At 41.2% G+C, this 19099-nt stretch overlaps 1 protein-coding gene across 7 annotated transcripts in view; it reads left to right on the top strand.

Annotated features, from left to right (window-relative positions):
- The window catches only part of DAPK2 (death associated protein kinase 2), a 49290-nt gene extending 34095 nt beyond the window's left edge, over nt 1–15195 (top strand). For 5 of the 7 annotated variants that reach the window (XM_048956176.1, XM_048956173.1, XM_048956175.1 and 2 more), the window contains 6 exons: nt 649–697; nt 1348–1374; nt 3478–3630; nt 4978–5023; nt 5918–10895; nt 11064–11095. In XM_048956176.1, coding sequence (XP_048812133.1) covers nt 649–697; nt 1348–1374; nt 3478–3630; nt 4978–5023; nt 5918–6568 — 926 coding nt within the window. In that variant the 3' untranslated portion in view covers nt 6569–10895; nt 11064–11095. Of the gene's footprint in view, nt 1–648; nt 698–1347; nt 1375–3477; nt 3631–4977; nt 5024–5917; nt 10896–11063; nt 11145–11604 lie in introns of those variants that run through there. The other 2 variants (XM_048956177.1, XM_048956172.1) reach the window with 2 other exon arrangements.
- The last annotated feature ends 3904 nt before the right edge of the window (nt 15196–19099 follow it).

Below are 19099 nucleotides of genomic sequence, written 5' to 3'. Positions count from 1 at the left end.
TTGTATCAAGGTGACCTAACTCTAGAAATCTGCTATATTTTTCTGCATTAGGCTTTCTGTATGCCTGATGGGCTACTCTTGTGGGAGTCAGTTGCTGCCAAATAAATGTTTAGAGACACAAATTCAAGGCTGAGGTTGTGAAACACTGCAATACAAGTTATAATTTTCTATAATTTTCTCCCTGTTGCCTGGGTCAAGTAATCTGTGTGTGTTGCTGCACAATTGCACAGGTTCCTCTTTTATTTCTTTCTAGTCAAACTGCCTCCCATTGTTTCTCCCCTTCATTTTTCCACTTGATTTTATTGTTACTGCTTACTGATCATCATTCTAATTTGTCTCTCTACTTCCTATTTGTTTTATTTTGAGTTTTGGGGGTTGTGGTGGGGAAGAGAATTGTAATTCATGTTCCATTTAAGCACATCTGTTCCATGACCTGAGATGATTTCAGTGCTGCTAGAGACACCTTTTTTTTGTCTCAGTATCTTACCTTGGTCTTTTCCCTTGCATGCTGTCTTACATGGGGATGCTTTGCAATAAGAAATTTTTTCTTATAATACAATTTCTCATGGATAGCACTTGTCTGTTTTTTGGTCTTTTTCTGTTCCCATCCACTTTCTTTTTTTTTTTTTTTCCTAATATCTTCTATAGCTCCAGAAATAGTGAACTACGAACCACTGGGGCTGGCTGCAGATATGTGGTAAGCTTCTAACTTCTTTTCCAGGTTGCTCTCCTGACAATTTTTCCCACTGTTCTCTGAAGGGAATCTCAAAACAAACTTAAGTCTGATGATTGCATATTCTTTGTTCTGTCATTCCATTTTTTACTGATTACTTTTACTGAAAAGGTAAAAGGAGTGGTTAACTTCTGCAAAATTACAGTGAAAAACTTGAATAATGGCCATTACAGAGTTAATATTTTGCCACTGTCCACTGCGGAGGAGCATTCTCAAAGGAAAACGTGTTCCTGCAGTGCCTGTGACAGCTTTATTTATAAGAGCACTGCATGCAGAGGAGACCTGCGTACTAATCTGGTCTGCTGAGAATGCAGCCAAAAGAAGTCACCCCAAATAAAATACCCTTCCTACTGTTTCTGTGTATTTCTGGTAGGTACTGTGGTAAATATCTCCCAGCATAGAAATAAGTCATTTCAAATATCCACAAAATATGAGTATTGGTGTAAAATTCACATTTTCATTAAAACTAGCTTTAGATAACGACTTTTATCTGAAACAATGAGAGCTTTCCTGCCCGTATTGCAATACTGTAACCATTTCTGTATTGTTTATGTTGAAAAGAAAAGAATATAGATAGTGCAGAAGCTTTGCAATTAATCTCCTTTGTTTTTCAGGAGCATAGGAGTCATCACCTACATACTGTGAGTACAAACCATACATTCATTAGTATAGAAGTGTTCCTAAAGCTCTAATGCACTGCTACAGAGCAGCTTTTCCTTCAGTCAAGCAAGAAAGGAGCTGCACACACATCCTCTAATGGAAAAACTTATTCCTCAGCTTTTTCAAATTTTAAAATAAGGCATTAAAAAAATTGAGAGGGCCATTATGACCAGATGAAGAACAAATGGCTCTGAAGATGTTGGGCATTTCAGCTTCCTATGAGATCTCATCAGTACAGTGTGATAGAGGATAGAAAAGCCCAAGCATGTTGGTTGGGTGTAGAATAGTTGAATTACCAGTGTGGAGAGAATAGATACATAAAGTATCTAACAGCAGCATTTACAAGCAGAGTTATTTCTGGTGAAAACAGAGGAGTTTGAAACTGCTTGTAAAGGTAGCAGTTTAGTTTATATAAATATGGTCACCCATATTAAAAAAGACGAATTTAAGCTGAAACAGGAGCAGAGATGGTTGATCCAGGAAGCAGAGAACTCATCTTGCAGCATTAAAAAGGGCTTCTTAAAGGTAGAGAGGCAAAGGCTGGCTGGGAACATCACCACAGTCAGTAAGCACAAGAAAAAAATGCTCATGAGAAAAGCATGTAAACTCTAATAAATGAGATTCTATTGACATACTGGAAACAAGCAGTTGAGATAGTTTTAAGATGGAGCTTGACAGTTTGTGGAACTGCTTCTTTCACAAGTTTCCTGTGGTTTATGAAAGCTGCCTTCTTGTCACCTTCTTTTTGACTAACTGAAACAGAGCAACAGCTTAAGAGGGAGGGTGGAGAACCTGTTAAGAAATGAGATTCATTGTGCCTATGGGGCAGACTTTACGGCATCAAAAACAGCTGGAGAACTTCATTTGTGTTGCCTTACTGTGTCAGCAACGTCAGTGACATTATATGATTAAAGCAGAAGAGAAAACTTTCTGTGCTCAAGTGCTTATTCTGTGAGTGAAGCTGTGGTAGCTGGGGACGGGCTGAATGACACACGTGGTCATATGTCTTCTTCTGCTTACCACTGAATCCTCAGTCAAATTGATAGTGAAAGTAAAGACAAAATAAAAGATCTGTATAGCAGTTTTCTATTCAAACACTCACTTTAGATCACAGGAGTTTGCTGCAATCCTATTTTGAGCCTGCTGCATCGTGAAGCTTTGCTATCAAAACAAGGCACAGGAGATGAGCATAATAGTCCAGGCAACTTTAAACAGGAATGAAATAAATTTCCTCATTATAAATAATATTTCCTGTAAACCGGGCTTGCATCCCTTCATGTTGAGAGGAGTGGAGGGCAGGGTAGGAAGAGTCTGCAGTGAACCTTTGAATTCTGTGGAGAAAAGGTAAATAGTCATTACAGATGAAAGTTGTCAAGTCACAGCTGAGAGAGGCAAAGTAGACAAATCAAAATGAAAGCTTTTTCTGTCTAAATAAAGCTTACTGAATGCTGTTTTATTATGATACCTCTGTTATGTCCATACGGTTGGAGGAAAGTGCCAACAGAATGCAATCTTACATTGATCAGAAACAGTTGGATTCTATCTCAACCGAAGTTCCCTAGTGAATTTCTTTTGTTGAGCTGTGTGCCCATTCCTCCGTGCAGGGCTGACCTCTAGCAAGGCCACCCTTGATTTCTGGTCACACACTGTATTGTGATGTCGTCTGAGAAACATCTCCTGGCTGCACTTACTGCACAGGGAACTTGTCGGTAACTTTGCAGACAGAAAATTGCAGGCAGGATTTTTTCTACCTGGTGAAACTGAATGGAAATACAAATTTATCTGCTTGACCTGACAGAAGCTTTCTGGCTGGTAGTGTTTGTGGAGTCATAGCCACAGATGCTCTCCTCAGCTGAAGCTTTTCCTATTTTGACAAACTGTGACTTCAGTGAGATACTCAGAATGGGAGAATCTGTGCACGTCTATCTGAGCACTCAGTGCTGCCCTACAGACTTTCAGAATGAGTCTGGTTCAGAACCACAGATGCTGGACCTGTTATTTCCCAAGTGTTGTGGCTGCTACAATACAGAGATCCACAAATAGGGGACCTATTTCCAATTGATTCTTTTTTATGGCTTATCTAGGCTTAGTGGTGCATCACCTTTCCTTGGAGAAACTAAACAAGAAACGCTCGCTAACATCACAGCTGTGAATTATGAATTTGATGAAGAATTTTTCAGCAATACCAGCGACCTGGCAAAAGATTTTATTCGGAAACTGCTGGTGAAAGACACACGGTAAGTGAAAGCTCAGAATCGTTCATCGGTGTTTTAGATGAATCTGGTGAAACAGCCTGCAGAGCAATCTGCAGAGCCTTCCCTGCAGTGTGTGTTGCCATTCAAGAGCAAGATGGTAGGCAGAGTTCTGCTGCTGTGCCCACAGTGAATCACAGCATCCACAAACTCTAACAAAAGGAACTGAAATCTCCTTTGTTAAATTTCAATTTCATGACTGCATTTTCTCCAAAGTGGAAGTGGTACAACAATGTGTTGGTGAAGGGCTGAAAATGGTATGCAAAATCTTTAGTTCTAGGTAACTACCACTCCAGTATTTCAATCTGCTGTGAACTGCCTGCAAGGACATGACACAATCCTGTAAAACGTTCCCTGTGGTCCAAGAACATTTTGTTTTTACATCTGCTCCTACTGGAATTGTTCTTTATGTCTCTATGCATCCACTGCAATCACCCAGGATTTGCATGACAGCTATTCAGAGCTTTATTCTCAGTCCTTGGGAACCACAGTCTTTTAAAAGTGTTTCTTTTAATAAAGTGCACATAGAAGTAGCATCTCCTTCCCCTTAACTCTGTTCATCCCAGAGGGAAGTCAGGCTGTTGCAGTTCTTTCTAGTGGCTTCAATAGGAGAAAAGAAGGATATTAGAAAGAGGCAAGCTGTGGGGTCAAGCCCCAAGGAATTGCAGCAGTCTTAGAATAGGTTAGAGTAGGTGGGGTTTGATGAGAGGCTAGTGCAGGTCTAGCAACCTCCTTATAAGAAAGACAAGTCAGGCACATTGATATTTGTCACGTGTTATAGAGCAATGTGGTGGTTCTGCCTTTGATTCTGAATGGTGATAGGGTGCTGTTCACTGAGCTGCACACTGCAGGAAGAAGTTAGGATCAATTATGTTGGATAAGATTTGAAGTATTCCTCTCAAATTCTGTTTTCAGGACATGGCAGGAATGACGTCCTGTTGCACTCTAGAAGACACTTTTGATATAATTAACATTGTATACCATGATTCAGACACAGTCATGTTAAAGGTATATAGAAATAATTTATTCTCTAAGCCTGTAGGATGAATAATCTTTTATCACTTCTTATAAGAGGGTACACAAAAATAAAGATTTCAGACAGGAAGGAATTAAAATTGGGATGGGGACAACTTCCTACTGGCAAACACACAAACAGCACGCCTTGTGGAAAAGCATAATCCTGAATTTCACTATTAGGCCTGAAGTTATCTTGATAAATGCTTTACTGCTTATACAAAGGCAAAGAGAAGACTAATGGACTTGTATGCAAGGTATTTCTCTCTCAAATCTGTACTTTTTGTGTTTCTTTTTTTGTTTGTTTTTTTTTTTTAGGAAACGTCTTACAATTCAAGAAGCTCTGTCTCATCCATGGATAACGGTAAGACCAAATAAAAAGGGAGATCTTGCTTTTTGCTGTGGGCCGAGCAGAGATAATGTTCTCACTCTTATTGATGTGTTAATTGGAAATCTGACCTCTGTGTAGTTAGAGACCATTGACATCTGAAAGAGGAGATGTACTGGGAGGAAATTGGTTGGGTTCTGACTGAATCTTGGGATTTCTGCGAGCCTTAATCATGACTTTTTATTATCGTGGTTGTCAAAAAGAGGAGAACAAAGCTTTGATGTTTGTTGCATGTACAGTGTCCTACATTAGACTGTGCTTTGCATTTCTTCATCCTTCTCTGCTTGCATGATAAGCACTATATCTCAGATACAGTGCTTTCTTGATTTGGGAGTTGATCACAGCCAGTGTGGAAATATAATTTACCTCAGAATGTAACTGTGTGTACCACGTGTTGATGTGCTGACATTTGTGTCTGAATGGATTTTTTCATCATAAATGTTGCTTGTGTTTGTGGATGCATAAATATAGAAAATATAGAAAATACCTCAGGATAATCTCAGCATGCACAGTGATCCAGTTTTTGCTCCGCACTGCAAAAAGCACTGAGTGGACTCTTTTCAGGACTGTTGTTTTTCCTCTTACAAATATTGATGTTTTTGAGAATGACTGATTAAAAAATTAACAACAAAAGAAACTGAGGCCCTGGTCTTCAACTTACCACACTGGAATGAAAGCACATTGCTTACTACATTCATTTTTTCCTGTTGTTTTATTGTTTGGTTTTTTTTTAATTGAATGTGTGAGGGAAAATCTGTGGGAGAAAAGAATCTCCCACAGATTGGAAATTCAGGCTGCATCCTTTGTGTAGAGTTTGAATTACTGCACTGTCTTGTAAATGTCCAGTAATGTTGGTTCCTCTATCTGAAGACTCACCAGCTGAAGGAAGAAACAAAAGTCGAAGAAAACAAGAAGGCTGAGAACACACAGCTCAAGACAAAACGACTGAGAGAGTACACCATAAAATGCCATTCAAGTATGCCTCCTAATAACACCTACATCAACTTTGAGCGCTTTGCCCAGGTAGTAGAAGACATTTCATTTATGGAACGAGAGGTCAGCGCTTTGGCTGCATCCCACGACTCTTTGCAGGAGGACATTGATGCTCTGGTTTCCATTTATAATGAAAAAGAAGCTTGGTATAAAGAAGAAAATGAAAGCGTGAGGCATAAGCTGTCTCAGCTCAAGTATGAATTCCGCAAAACTGAATCTCTGAAAAGACATCTACAAGATGATATCAAGGCTGTAGGTGCCAGTCTTACAGTCATAACTGGGAAATATGCTGCTCTGCAGAGTCAGTACGAATCTCTCAGTCAAGAGCTTTCTGAGGATCTTAAGTGGATACAGGATTTGATGAGTAATTTTCAACTGGAAAATGGAAATGAAGCCTGTGTGAATGGAAACTTTGACTCTGTTTTCAACAAAGATATCAGTGAATCCCTAACGGATCTATTAAACAGATCGTGCTGTGAAGAATTCCTTGCAGGGCTGAATCTCAGTGTGGCAGAATCAAATCAGTAATGTTCTACATCAGGTTACATGCAGGCTTTGCTGCCTCTCTCAATGTACAACAGTTAAAAAAAATAACGTTTCAGTGCATAATCTCCACACACAAAAACATTACCTAGAACTGAAACAGGAATTCTGATGTGTTGCACAAGTTGCTGACCAAAACCCAAATATAAATTCCCAGCGCTTAAGTTTGTAGTGTTTAAGTTCTTTCCCATGCTTGGTGTCTGAACTTACAGGAACTGGGTTATCACTGTAGTATGGACCACAGCTAACCTGCATCCTTTTGCATTTCCTATGTCATACTTATCATACGCTACGGTTCCTGAAGTTCACTAAGTAATGAATGCAGAGAAGAGAGTTCAGTCTGTATTCACTGGGCTGGGTGCCTAGAAACCAATAAAGAATTAATGATAGCATGTCCATTTGGATGAAAGAAATAGTCACCTAGAGCTGCTGTGGGCAGTTCTACAGAGCAGATGGGAGAAGAATTTGCAAGTATTTGCAAAAAAATTAAATCTGTGCTGTAACATGAAGTAAATGAAGTTAGCAGTTTAGTATGGGGAAATTCTCTGTGAGAATGGCTGCTGCTGAAGAACAGTTAAAATCAGGCTTTTCAAGATGAAGTTTTTAGGCCTGTAATTCAGATTGGGATCTTCTACCATCAAGTGTTAGCTAATGATTAATTCTTCAGTTTAAAATTCAGTGGAGTTTCTTGTCCCATAACAAAGAAACTTACTCCAAAGACAGAATTACGAGTTTGTAACGATCAAATTACTGTGTATATCATTTTGCAGTGCCAATATTAAAATGTGAGTGATGACAAGCAGTAACATACATGTCTGATTTGCTTTCTGCAGTAAAGATGAGACAGAACTACAACTAATTAATATGCCATGTGGGATTGAGGACTAACATTCTTGGTGTGAAGTTGTTGGGCTTTTTTTAAGTTTTAGAAAGTAAGAGAAAGGTTGTCCCAGACTTGAATCCTGACTTGTGTTTCAAAGATTTCAATTGATTATACTGTACATTCACATGTACTTTGACTCATTTTTAGACCCAGTAAATTGTTCTTTGTGCAGATGGCAATTCTTCCTTGATTATGTAGTCAGCGGCAAAAAAGGAACTGTGAGGCTTTTTTTTGTACTGGGAAGAGTTGTTGGGCATCTGCTTTATGCCCTCTTTGCTTAGCTATTTGAATTTGCTTCAAGATAACTGTTACACAGATACAGGAATTACAGAGGTAGTAGCCAGGATTCCCTGTATCCGTGATCAGGTCCATCCAGAGTTGATCTCGAAATGTAGTAGAAGGGGAGAATTTAATGATCTTCCTGAATTTGAACCACCGTTGTTCATAACATTGTTTCCTACTTTGAGATAAAAATGATAAAAGCATACATTGATCCAGTTTGTGTAGGGCACAGGGGATCTGTCACTGTCACTGTGAGGACATACAGAGGCTGGTGGAAATGAAGGGTCCTGGAAACAGTTGCTCAACAGGGGTGATGTTGACACTGTCATGGTACTTGGAGGATGGAGTGTGCTCTCTGGCATCTTGCTTTGCACAAGAGGTAATATTTTAGATACCCAGGAGATGTCCCTCACATACTGATGCTGTTGGCCGGGGACTTTTGGACTCCAGAGTGCCAAGCAGTATTGGAAATATTAACTGTCTCAGCTTTTGATTGGCTGTGAAGGCTTCAGTCATCATTTCTGCAGGCTCCTTGGAGCTACAAGATGCAGGAGATGCTGTCCAGACAAACTGGAACATCAGACTTTTTGTTGTTGTTAAAGAGAGAGTTTCAACTCTTAAGAAGTAACTTAAAGACTACTGAGAGTCAGTATCTGCATAAAAGACCCTCAGTGAAGAGTGTCTGCCTTCCCTCAGCTGTCATCTCACATCCTCTGATCTGTGTAGATTTTCTTGTGGAACAATGCACTGACATGACGAGAAGGAACATGAAATGAGGCCACTCTGTTCCCGAGTGTTTGGGTGAGGTCAATGTTTTTGTGACTCAGTCCTTGAGGTCAGTGCTCTCTGGGCTGAAAGGGGTAAATAACACTGTTTTTGAGAAGGTGTTCTGATGATTGAGAAGATGACAGGGTCATTGTTTGCAGGCTGCTTAGCAATTGGGAGATAGTTATTAACAGCTGGGAGCAGTGTGAAGCAAGCTATTTTGATTTGGCAATGGCTCTGCTACCAAAAGGGCACTCAGAAATTTTCATATATAGCTGACATTCAGACTGTGACATTTTTTCCTCTTCAAACTGATTCTATGAGGCTTTGTTGTACCATGTTAGCTATTTGCAGCACGGGGAAATGCACTCAGTGCTTATGTGTCCCTGTGGTGGGGGGACACCCAGGAGTGGTGTGTACATCTAAATGGGAAAGGAGCCTAGCTGATTACTTGGCTCTGACTTGCACAAATGTTATACCCATAGCGTCTGAGGAGAAAAGTGAATTTGTTGGCTCATGAACACTGCTTCGCTGGAAAATCCTGTGGTCCTTTTTCCATTCTCCTTTGGTACTCCTTCTCTTTCAGCTGTCTGCCTTGATTGCATTCTAGCCCAGTTCAGTGTAAGTATTTCTGGATTGTCTGCTCCCTACATAAGCAAATCAGATCTGCTGAAATGGTGGTGACTATCTAAACTCCATAACAGCTGAAGAGCTGTCTTCCATCCTCTTTTCTTTTACCAAATCTAGTACTGAACTTTGTTTTTGTTATTCCCAAATACAATTGTCTGGTCTGTGCATACGTTGATGTGGTTTTGGATTTCAAAGATATTTCATTTTTAGCATCTGCAGAATATCTGTTAACACCAGGGTGACATCCCAAAATATTGGACACGTCTGAATTCTTGTGTGTATAAATTTTTAATTGCTTTCCTCCTCTTCTCCTCCCCCTTGCCATGTAACCAGGTATTGCAGTTTTCTCCTCATGCATTTACTGCTGAGGTGCCAGGGACTTGTGCTCCCATATTGTGAGGATCGTAAAAGGACAAAGACTGACATGTCTTCAGATATGCTGGAGTGTGTGTCCTAGTAACTAATACTAAATGACAGCTCAGCTTTTTATATTTTCAGCAAAACATCTTGGAATGAGATTGATGGAAGGGATTGGAGCTGACAGAGAGCTGGGATTGTTTGGTATCAGTAGGAGGCCTGGGGAGTGCTTATCAATCTGCATAAATACCTGGTGGGAGAGAGAAAAGAGGCTGAGCCAGGCTTTCTCTGCTGTTATCCAGTGACAGGACAAAGGGCACAAACTGAAATAAGGAAATTCTGTGTAAATACTGAAAAATCAAACAAACTTGTTTACAGTAAGAGAAATGAGACACTGGAATATGTTGCCCAGATGTGAGCTGTGAGTCCCCATCTTTTGACACCGGAGTGAGACGTGGTTCAGGGCAAACATCATCTGAGAAAGAGGCTCTAGAATAAAATGAAATATCCAACTCTGGACATTAGGAGAAGGCCTAATATATCTTTGGACAGTGTTCTTGTAAGGGGTCAAGTGTGAAAATTCTGAAAGTAGCATGGGACACAATAGTGTGGTGGTGCTGGGTTTCGTCCCACCACCCCTGAGAAAGCGCTGGGCAGCAGTGCTGTCCTTGTGCTCATAGTAGCCCCACCTCCTTTCCACCAGGCACCTGTAGAGCCTTTTTGTTGCTCTCCCAGTGCCTTTCTGAATGATGCAAATAAAGGCTAGCAGAAGTGAGCTCCAGTCAGAAGAAATCAAGGTGTTGCAGTGAGATGCGCTTCAGTGGCTTTGCAAAGCAAAAGCATTGCCTTAGCATCCTCTAGTCATTGTAGTTATCTCCCTCTTCTGCTTCGCTGTCATGCATTCTGTCCTTGGGCTTCTAAGGCTGTTCCAGGCTTTTTACTTGTTTTTCTGGGGATCGTAATGAAGCAGCAGGCAGAAGTGGAGGCTGAAGCAAAGCCTGTGCCCTGCACTGCACCCTTTGTGCCAGGCTGAGGGGCTAGAAGTGAGCACAGCACTCAGGGCAGCTGCAGACTGCTGACTGTGAAGTTTTAGGGTTTTGTTTGAAATCAAGGCTATAGATCCCTTGACTAGACAGGGGTGGACAGGGTGGGATCAGTGATTTAGTTTTTTCTTCTGCTTACACCTGTACGAATCCACAGCTTTCCCAACATTATTTTCAGCCAGCTTTAAGGAGTGAGGAGAATCTTAGCATTTCATGCATCAAAGGGAGCCACACAATAAAATTGCCATCTCTTATCTTCCAGCCACTGGACAAGCAGCAAGCTTTGGTACGGCGAGAATCTGTTGTTAACATGCAAAACTTCAAAAGGCAGTATGCCAGAAGGCGGTGGAAGGTATGGCAAGCAGCTTCTCATCCTGCTTGTGTTGGGCTGATGGGTATCTGCAGGCAAGGCCAAGGTTATACATGTAAAATTGTAAGATGCCTTAGACAAATAAAATGTATTTTGATGTGTCTGTATTGGTGTTTTCATATTCTCATTCTTCCTTCTATTTACTTACAGCTTTCTTACAGCATTGTCTCCTTGTGCAACCACTTATCTCGTTCGTTGGTGAAAAAGGCCCTAATTCAGGATGAATGTTTGGTAGGTACATTCTTCAAAGGGGAAGAAAATGCAATTTTACTGTGGATTGAAATTTGCAAGACGTCAGTGGTTTGGGGTGGGAAACCAGGCATCCTTTGTATGCTGTTAAGGCTACTGTAAGTTGTGTTAATGCTGAGAAAGGAAAAACAGTGACTGCAAACCTTATAGGTGCTAGCCATGTTTATTTTACATAAAGGCAGCATAGGGGCTGCACGTTATTTGGATATGACAGCAGTGACTGTCCTGTCCAACTGAGAAATGAGCAGCTGTGGAGAAAAGTCTGCACAGCCCTCATGACCAGCTGTGTGATGGGGGACCCTTCAGTGAGCATAACCTGCAGTGAAACTCTGCTGGTTTTAATACATCTGCTTTTCTCTATAAATGATACTGATTATATCAGACTACTTAGCAGCATGGTATCTCATTTATTGACTGGAATAACATGGCCTTTTTATTTCAGAGAAACGGTGAAAGTGAAAGTGACAGTGAGGATCTACTGCAAAGAGAAGCTGCTCATCAGAGGAAAAGCAGCATATCCTAGTGTAATGAGAATCCCACAGGCAAGAAACAGAGGGAACTTTCATCCGTGCTGAAAAAAGCAGCTCTGACAGCAGCCCTTGCCTTACTGTCTGGATCCTTGGAATGATGCTTACTTTTGAAATGACAACAGCAGCTGGATAATGTTATTAATTCTTCTGAGCATTTTAGAAAATTGATGATCCAGATTTCCAGGGAAGTGGAAAGGCTCTACTGGAGTGCTTTTATATTTTGAGCTTTTTGTTGATATTTCAGTCTTTCTGATATCAACTTTACTCAGGATGCGGGCTTTCTACTTGATGTACTTTTACTGCAGAATCATTCACATTCCACACAGTGATTGAACCTGTGTGTATTATTTCAGTCAGGGAAATTGTTATTGAGTCTTAAAGAATTTTCTTATGATTTTTGTATTTGTCAATAGCATCAATATTTGATAGCAGGTATTGATTGCTGTGGGCAGTACTCGCTCTGCTGTTGCTGTCGTTGAGGAGAGAACCATAGTGCCACTGCACTCCATAACTTTGCCTTCACAACCTGGCAGTCAGCAGTTCTCCGTTCCAATAAGAATTGTTCTGTAGCCACCACCTGGCTGATTGAAAGAGAACTAACACAGCTGCCATGGATAATGAGCACAGCCAAAAAAACCCCAGAAACTATTGGCTGGAGGTTGTTGTGCACCAAGAGTGATGGTGGGATGCTTCACCAAAACAGGGCACTGAGAAAAGCCCTAAGGAATGGCCAAAATAGTCTTTATTAGACTTTTTTATTATTTTGATTTGTTAGCAAATTGGAGATTCATTAACACCTAGTTACATAGGTGTCGTTTACACATAACCCAAGCTGTGTATGTTTGGGTTTTATTCAAAGGGTTTGTATTGAAAATTGTGAAGAAGCACTTTAATTTAGCTCCTTTCTGCTAGTAAGTTGCATCATTTTATCTACGTTAGTTTATATCGAATATGCTAGTATTATTCAGTTGGTACAAAAAAATGCACTGATGAGGCTATTTTTTTGTTGGAAAATACTAGTTGTTAAAAATTATTTACCTTTAATGTGTAAACTAAAAATTGCAAAACAAGCTTTCTAGAAAAAGCCATAGATTGATAGGGAAACCAATTTTGTTTTGTTTTATGGTGGTCACATCCAGGTTCAAGTTTTAGAGCTGAAGGTGGAAGCCAGTGTTGAAAACATGCATTAGGTTAATTTTACCTGTCTTCCAGTTTTTTTAGGAAGAAGGAAAATTATGCTACTTGTATTTATATTTTTGTATACTTGCTTAGGTAGAGGCTGAAATGCAGTTGACAAGAAAGTACTTCTGTGAAAGGACGGAAATGTGCAAGAAGCATTGCAGAAGAGAGGAGGAAGGTAGGATCTGAGGGAAGAATAGTAATGTAAATAGAAGGAAGTAGAGAAGGGGCAAAAGCAGTGGGAAGGAAATAGGTAAAGGAGGAAGTGTGCAGGGAGTTGGTGTGCAGGGAGGTGTGAACTGGGACTGAGAAGGTTGAAGAAGGGAAAGAGAAAGTAGGTAGAGGAATTTTGGTATTTTTGTTTGATTGGTATTTGTTTTGTAATGATCCGTACCTCGCTGTAGGCAGCTGGATGCTAGAAGTTTCAGATGGATCATCAGCCAGCCTGACATTTTTATGAACTCTATTTTAAATTGAGTGCTGTGGCAATTTAACACCAGTTGAAGACCAGCTCTATTGCTGCTACCATGTTTTTTCTTCCCCTTCTCTTACCAAATCTGAGTGGCTCTTTGCACCTCAGCTAATACTGAGTCCACCCTTTCCTGTTCCCAGGCCTAGAGGTGTGATGGTTTTTAGTGACTGTATTATCACTTTGTCAAACTGGGGTTATCTCAGTAGTCCTCTCCACCAACCATACCCCAGTTTAAGCATTAAAAAAAGCATTAAACAAACAAGGAGTATCATAGGACATCAAGCTGTTGTATGTCTGTTGTTTTCTGTTTGTTTTCTTTTCCTTCCAAATTAATTCTCTTTGATCAACTTAGCTTTGAGACATTTTTCAGTGAAGTCAACACATTGCAGCATGACCTGGTTTGTTGGCAGCCACTCCTGTCCTGTTTCAGCATCAGCATGGCTGTGCAGAGTGCTGGGTTTGGATTATGCAGCAAAATTAACCGTGGGACAGTGTTCCTACCATTTTTTGTACATGTTTTCTTGCTTTCAACACACTTCTACAATGCTAAATGATGTTTTAAGTAGGCTAATGATTTTTTTTTTAAATTTAGGTCACTCGTTTGTTTCAGTGTTTTGGAAATCTGGTCTTGTGTTCATTTCTGTGAAGCACTTGGTGATGTGTTCTTGAAATTACTCTGAGCTGCCTGTATTGTTCGCAGAGCTTTCAGAGTTCCAGAACTCTTTATGCCTTCTGAAATCCTGGTCTGAATCCCTTTTTCTGTTGAGATAACTGGACACGGATTGCCAGGCATAAAATTCTTTTGCACTATGAACCAATATCACAGGGACTGGTTGAAGCATCTGTTAGGCTTCCATGTAGTATGTTGTATTTTAGCAGACTGAGAAGAACAAGCTTCTACATCAGTGGAGCAGTTCCAACGTTTAAACCTTGGTTTTCATAAATTACATGTGGTCTAGCTAAATGTTTTACATGCTCTCCCTGACGTTGTGTGATTTTGGAATGAAACAGGCTCTATACTTGTTGTCATATTTATACTTCACTTTTTTTGTGTTGTTTTTTGTAATTGTGACAATTGTACTTGTTGTAATTTGAGCTTAACTTGTTTATATCATTCATTGTCCTGTAGGAATTGCGAACAAATTTTCATTATGTTATTCACTTAGCTTTTGGTATATGTATTTAAAAAATAGGAGCAGAAAAGAAAAAATGTTCTTCAATGCATGCAAAGCACTGCAGTAAGGTGTTGCGAGGGAGCAGCAATGGGAAAGGCTGTTCTGTGTCGGGAGGGAATCTTTCCCAAACAAAATGACAACATGTTCAGTGAGGGGCTGCCCAGTTCACCTGCTGGCTTCTCCTCGCTGCACCACTGCATTCCTTGGGTTATGGAAAACCAAATAAACTCAGAGCCAGAGGTCTTTTTCAGAATTCCCCGTGTTTCACAGCATTTTCAGGTTACAAATGGGAGACTGTGGGTTGCACGGCCCTGAGGGGATTGGCCTGGCCAGGCCATGCCATGCCCTCACACCTGTTCCCCTCAGATGGAAGGGGCTCTCACAGGGGGTCCTGCCTGATTTGCATCAACGGCTGTTTGCATAAACATACTGCTCCTGTCACGTCATGGGCACGTGGCAGCAAGTACATCTCTGACAGCATTCTGTGGAGAGCACTGCTAAATGCTTGAGAACGCAGAGGGTTTTTTGTTTTCTGTCTCTCAGCTTTCCATGCGATCGTTGTGACTTGGCTGATGTTCTCTGTGTTTTTCATTTCAACACTTCTCTTTGCATAAACCTCAGAATCTGTGCAAGGCAGCATCATACTGTGCAGCGAGGAGCTGAGCCTGACGGGGCTGAGGAGGTGAGTAGAGCCAGCTGGGGGTGGCTGTGGGGCTGGGAAAGTGAGTAGAGCCAGCTGGGGGTGGCTGTGGGGCTGATGAGGTGAGTAGAGCCAGCTGAGGATGGCCGAACCAGTGCTCATGGGATGGCTGCAGCTGTGCCCCAGGAGCCAGCTAGGCTAGGAGGCAGAGGCTGTGTCCATAAGCAGAGTTGTGAGGAGCTGGAGGGGCGAAGAGCTATGGAGGCTTCAGAAGGGTAAGGGTTTGTGGCTCTTGTGAGAATGAGCAGCTTTGGTGGGAAAAGGGGAGTTGGAGGAAGGGCCTGGGGGAGGCTGGATGGGATGGAGCGCGAGCTCTGGCTCTGAGATGAGATGGAGAAGTGGGAGAGCTGCCTGACTCTGGGTTTTTTCTCAGTGTGAGTTCTGGATTAGTTTGCTGTTAGTGCTGGTGATGAGGCTATCGCTGAGCGTTGGTTTTATATAGCAGTTTGTCACAGTGTGTGACTATCAGTCTCAGAGGTGTAACATTTTCCTGTCATACACAGAACTGTGCTCAGTCACAGGGTGGGAAGCATCTAGTCAGGAAAATTAGATAATACTGTGTCGTGTCAATAGTTCCAAAAATGCTTCCTCACTTCCCACCCAGCAATAAGCTGCATAAACTACATTGGATGTTTTGTTAAAAATGACTGATTGAGGTATCCTCTAATGGTGTACATGTAAATTGTGATAATATGATAAATAATTGGGGGTGGAGGGAGGCTTGTAAGTAATCCTGGTGCTTTAAAAAAAGTTCTTGCTCTCTATCTGCCAAAAATGTGTTGTAATGTATTGGTATGGAATCTGAATTTCATTAGATTGCTTCCAAACATGGGAAGGTCTTTCTAAGGTCTTTCTAAAGTCTAAGATATTTAGCTTAAAGCCTCTCATTCAGTTGACAAAGGATGGAAGATACTAAACTTAATTTAGACCCAGTTACACAATTCAAATGGCAGACAGCAACATAAGGATGCAGTTTGGGTCATAGCACTAAGCCTGAGTCTGTCCTCAGGTCCTGACAGACCTTGTAAAGCTGCAGCAGGGAAAAGTGAGTTCTCCAATGTTTGCAACAAGTCCAGTCTTATTTTGAAGTGGGATTGACTCTAAGCTCTTGAAAATGAAACACCTGGAAAGGTACAGCGCAGGCAGATGTGTGGTTGTAGTAGTCTTTATCTGACTGAATTAATGCAGCTTGTCTGTGTGTCGTGTGATGCTGAAAGAGAGGTATCACACAAAAGGACATCTGATTTTTCTGGGGTTTAATTACATTTTAAACGGGACCATGGTGAATGAAATGATTGATCAGTGAGCTGGGCAGGCCATATGAACTGCCTTAGGTCTTTAGTTTATGCCCTATTACAATATTTGAAAAAACAATTTTTTTGTCTAAAGTATTCTGGCATTATTTATGTTGAGATAAGAATAATAATTCTTGTGGAGCTATGAGCACTTTGGCTTTTGCCGTAGTTGATAAATACAGCTTTATTCAGACCACGGTGTGAACAACCTGCCTGCTCCTCCAGGAGGGGATGGGAGCTCTGTGCCGCGCAGACGTGTCACAGCCACGTGCTGTGAGGTTGAGCCAGGCCTGCCCTCCAGCTGCTGCTCTCTGGAGCGCTGGGTGCTTCTCTCTCTGCAGTTTCTTTTCCTGCTTCAGCTGATACCTGCATCACAGAACTGGTTTCCTGAGTCTCGATGGTTTCAAGCAATTGTGACCTTTTGTTTCTTTAAAAGCAGAAGCCGTTTGGCCTGTCGTGACAGGCACTCTAAACACATAAGCATTTTAAGCTATAACACATAAACTGTTCTTGTGTGGCAGCCAGAGTCCTCATCTTTTCCAGTGGAAAGCCCCAGTCGTGGGATAGGAGATCAACACGTGCTCTCTTTGGTCCAGGGAACCTGTATGTCCTGTTCACACCATACAAACACTACACAGCAGTATCTGGAGGTATCTGCCTCAGTTTCCACATCCTAAAGTACCTTCCTGTGGAGCCAGCCATGGGGCTAGGGCTTTTTCTAATGAGTGCTTGTGCGAGTGTGGCCAAGCCCAGGGCCACGCTGCTGTTCTCAGCACACAGCTCTGTGGTTAAAGAGGAGGGTTTGTCTTTGTGCTGGAGAAGAGGAGAGAATGTCTGGGAGAGAAGGGAGTTTCCTTTCCTTCTTGCTTGCTGATTTTTGGTATGAAGAGTTAATGTAAAAGTGATCAGAGAGATTCAATGGCCAGCTGCTGCTGTGGTCACTGCACTTCAGTCTGAAGCCCCCTTAGGAAAACATCAGCTGTAATCTTTTAATCTATACTTTTCCTCTCTGTCTGGTAGCTGCGACCTTCTACAAGTCACAGAGAATTCAAAGGATGGGGGTGGTGGTCATTTGTCATCCTTCTAAGAGTCATCCAGGAGCAATGAGGAATTATGTAAACCCTTCTGTGTTGTGATAAGAATGGTCTGAAACCCTGGACAAGGTGCTCAAAAGCAAGTGAGAAGTTTTTCCTTTTTTCTTTCTTCCTGCTTTCTTTGTGTGTGTGTTGTATGGAATCAAAAAGCACCTTCCAAAACAGGTGGCTGGTACTTGTTGGTGTCTCCTGGTTTAATCTAAAATGAGCTTAGTGAAGCTTTCCTGGAAAGCTGAGGGTACACAGGGCCCTAAATGACTGTGTATCAGTCTGATTCTGTTTCACTCCACTGCTCACGAGTAACACAGATGGTACCAGCTTGAGTAAATATGCCTCATATGGCTACACTTGCCATGCTTTTGTTATACCTGCACTAAGATGATGTGATAGTGGATTATAAGGGGTACACGGATGCTTTCCCTATTGGGCTTTAGCATCTTAATTTAATAATGATAAAGCAGAGCAATAGGTAGCAATTTTCATTTTGTTTTTCAGAAGTGGGGGGAGGCATAGTGTTGAGAAATTGAATAATAAATATCACCGAGAGGTAGCTTAAAATGTTTAAGAGCTGGGCTTTCTTTTGGCTTCATATATCACTGTTTATCTCCATATACCTTTTAGGACCATGGCATCCCAAATGACAGCAGATCTGCTTTGGTCATTTTCTTTTTTTTTTCCTTATACCAAGCCCAGTAAAACTACATTGCCTACAGAGTACTTCACAGCTCTACTGATGGTGAGTGCTAGTCGTAATGTGCTTGGTAACTTGTCCTGAAATCAGTGTCAGTGAATAAATGGACAGTTAAGGTGTACACCACAATCAGAAGCTGATTGCTGTCTTTGTGCAAAATGAGAATAAGTGCTCCCAGACTGGTATTCCCTCTTTGTCCTGATGGAGTTTTATAATCACACAGACTTCATGTTTTTTAAAGGACTACATAACAATCAAAGCAATGGGAAGCTGGTCTGTTACAGATCACCAAGCAGAATAAAGGCAGTAGCCTCATTTGGGTTTATTACAAGGTTTTGTTATTAGAGTCTTCATATTTGTCCAATGCCATGTGTGCATTTGCATACATTTGAATAATCTTCTCCTGAAAGAAGACACAGCTTAATGCTGTTCTGGCTTGTTTGTGTGCTTGTGGGGATATGACCAACAAAAGTGGTTTTAGTCTTTGTGTAATGTGCAATATTAGGAAAAGCCCTTTCTATGAATTGCTTCTGAAGTTCAAAGCCAATATCGAGAGGTGAGTTCCAGTTTTCTTGGCCTATCTGATCAAGAAGATTTTGTTTAGAATGTTTTTGAATTCTCCAAATAATTTTGTTTGCAATGGTCCCTAAGATAAGAAGCTTCTAATGTTCCAAGCTGCTCTTCTGCTTGAGAATCAGTGTGTGTGTGTTGCTCGCTCTGAAGGAAGAAAATCAGATTAGCAGCGATTAGTCTCATGCTGTGTATGCACACATTTTTTCTTACAGTGAATGCTAAATTACC

This window comes from Lagopus muta, chromosome 10 (genome assembly GCF_023343835.1).
Source record: "Lagopus muta isolate bLagMut1 chromosome 10, bLagMut1 primary, whole genome shotgun sequence".
Taxonomy (NCBI): domain Eukaryota; kingdom Metazoa; phylum Chordata; class Aves; order Galliformes; family Phasianidae; genus Lagopus; species Lagopus muta.
Note: the sequence above shows the minus strand (reverse complement) of the source record. Positions and strands in the feature narration are given on the sequence as shown.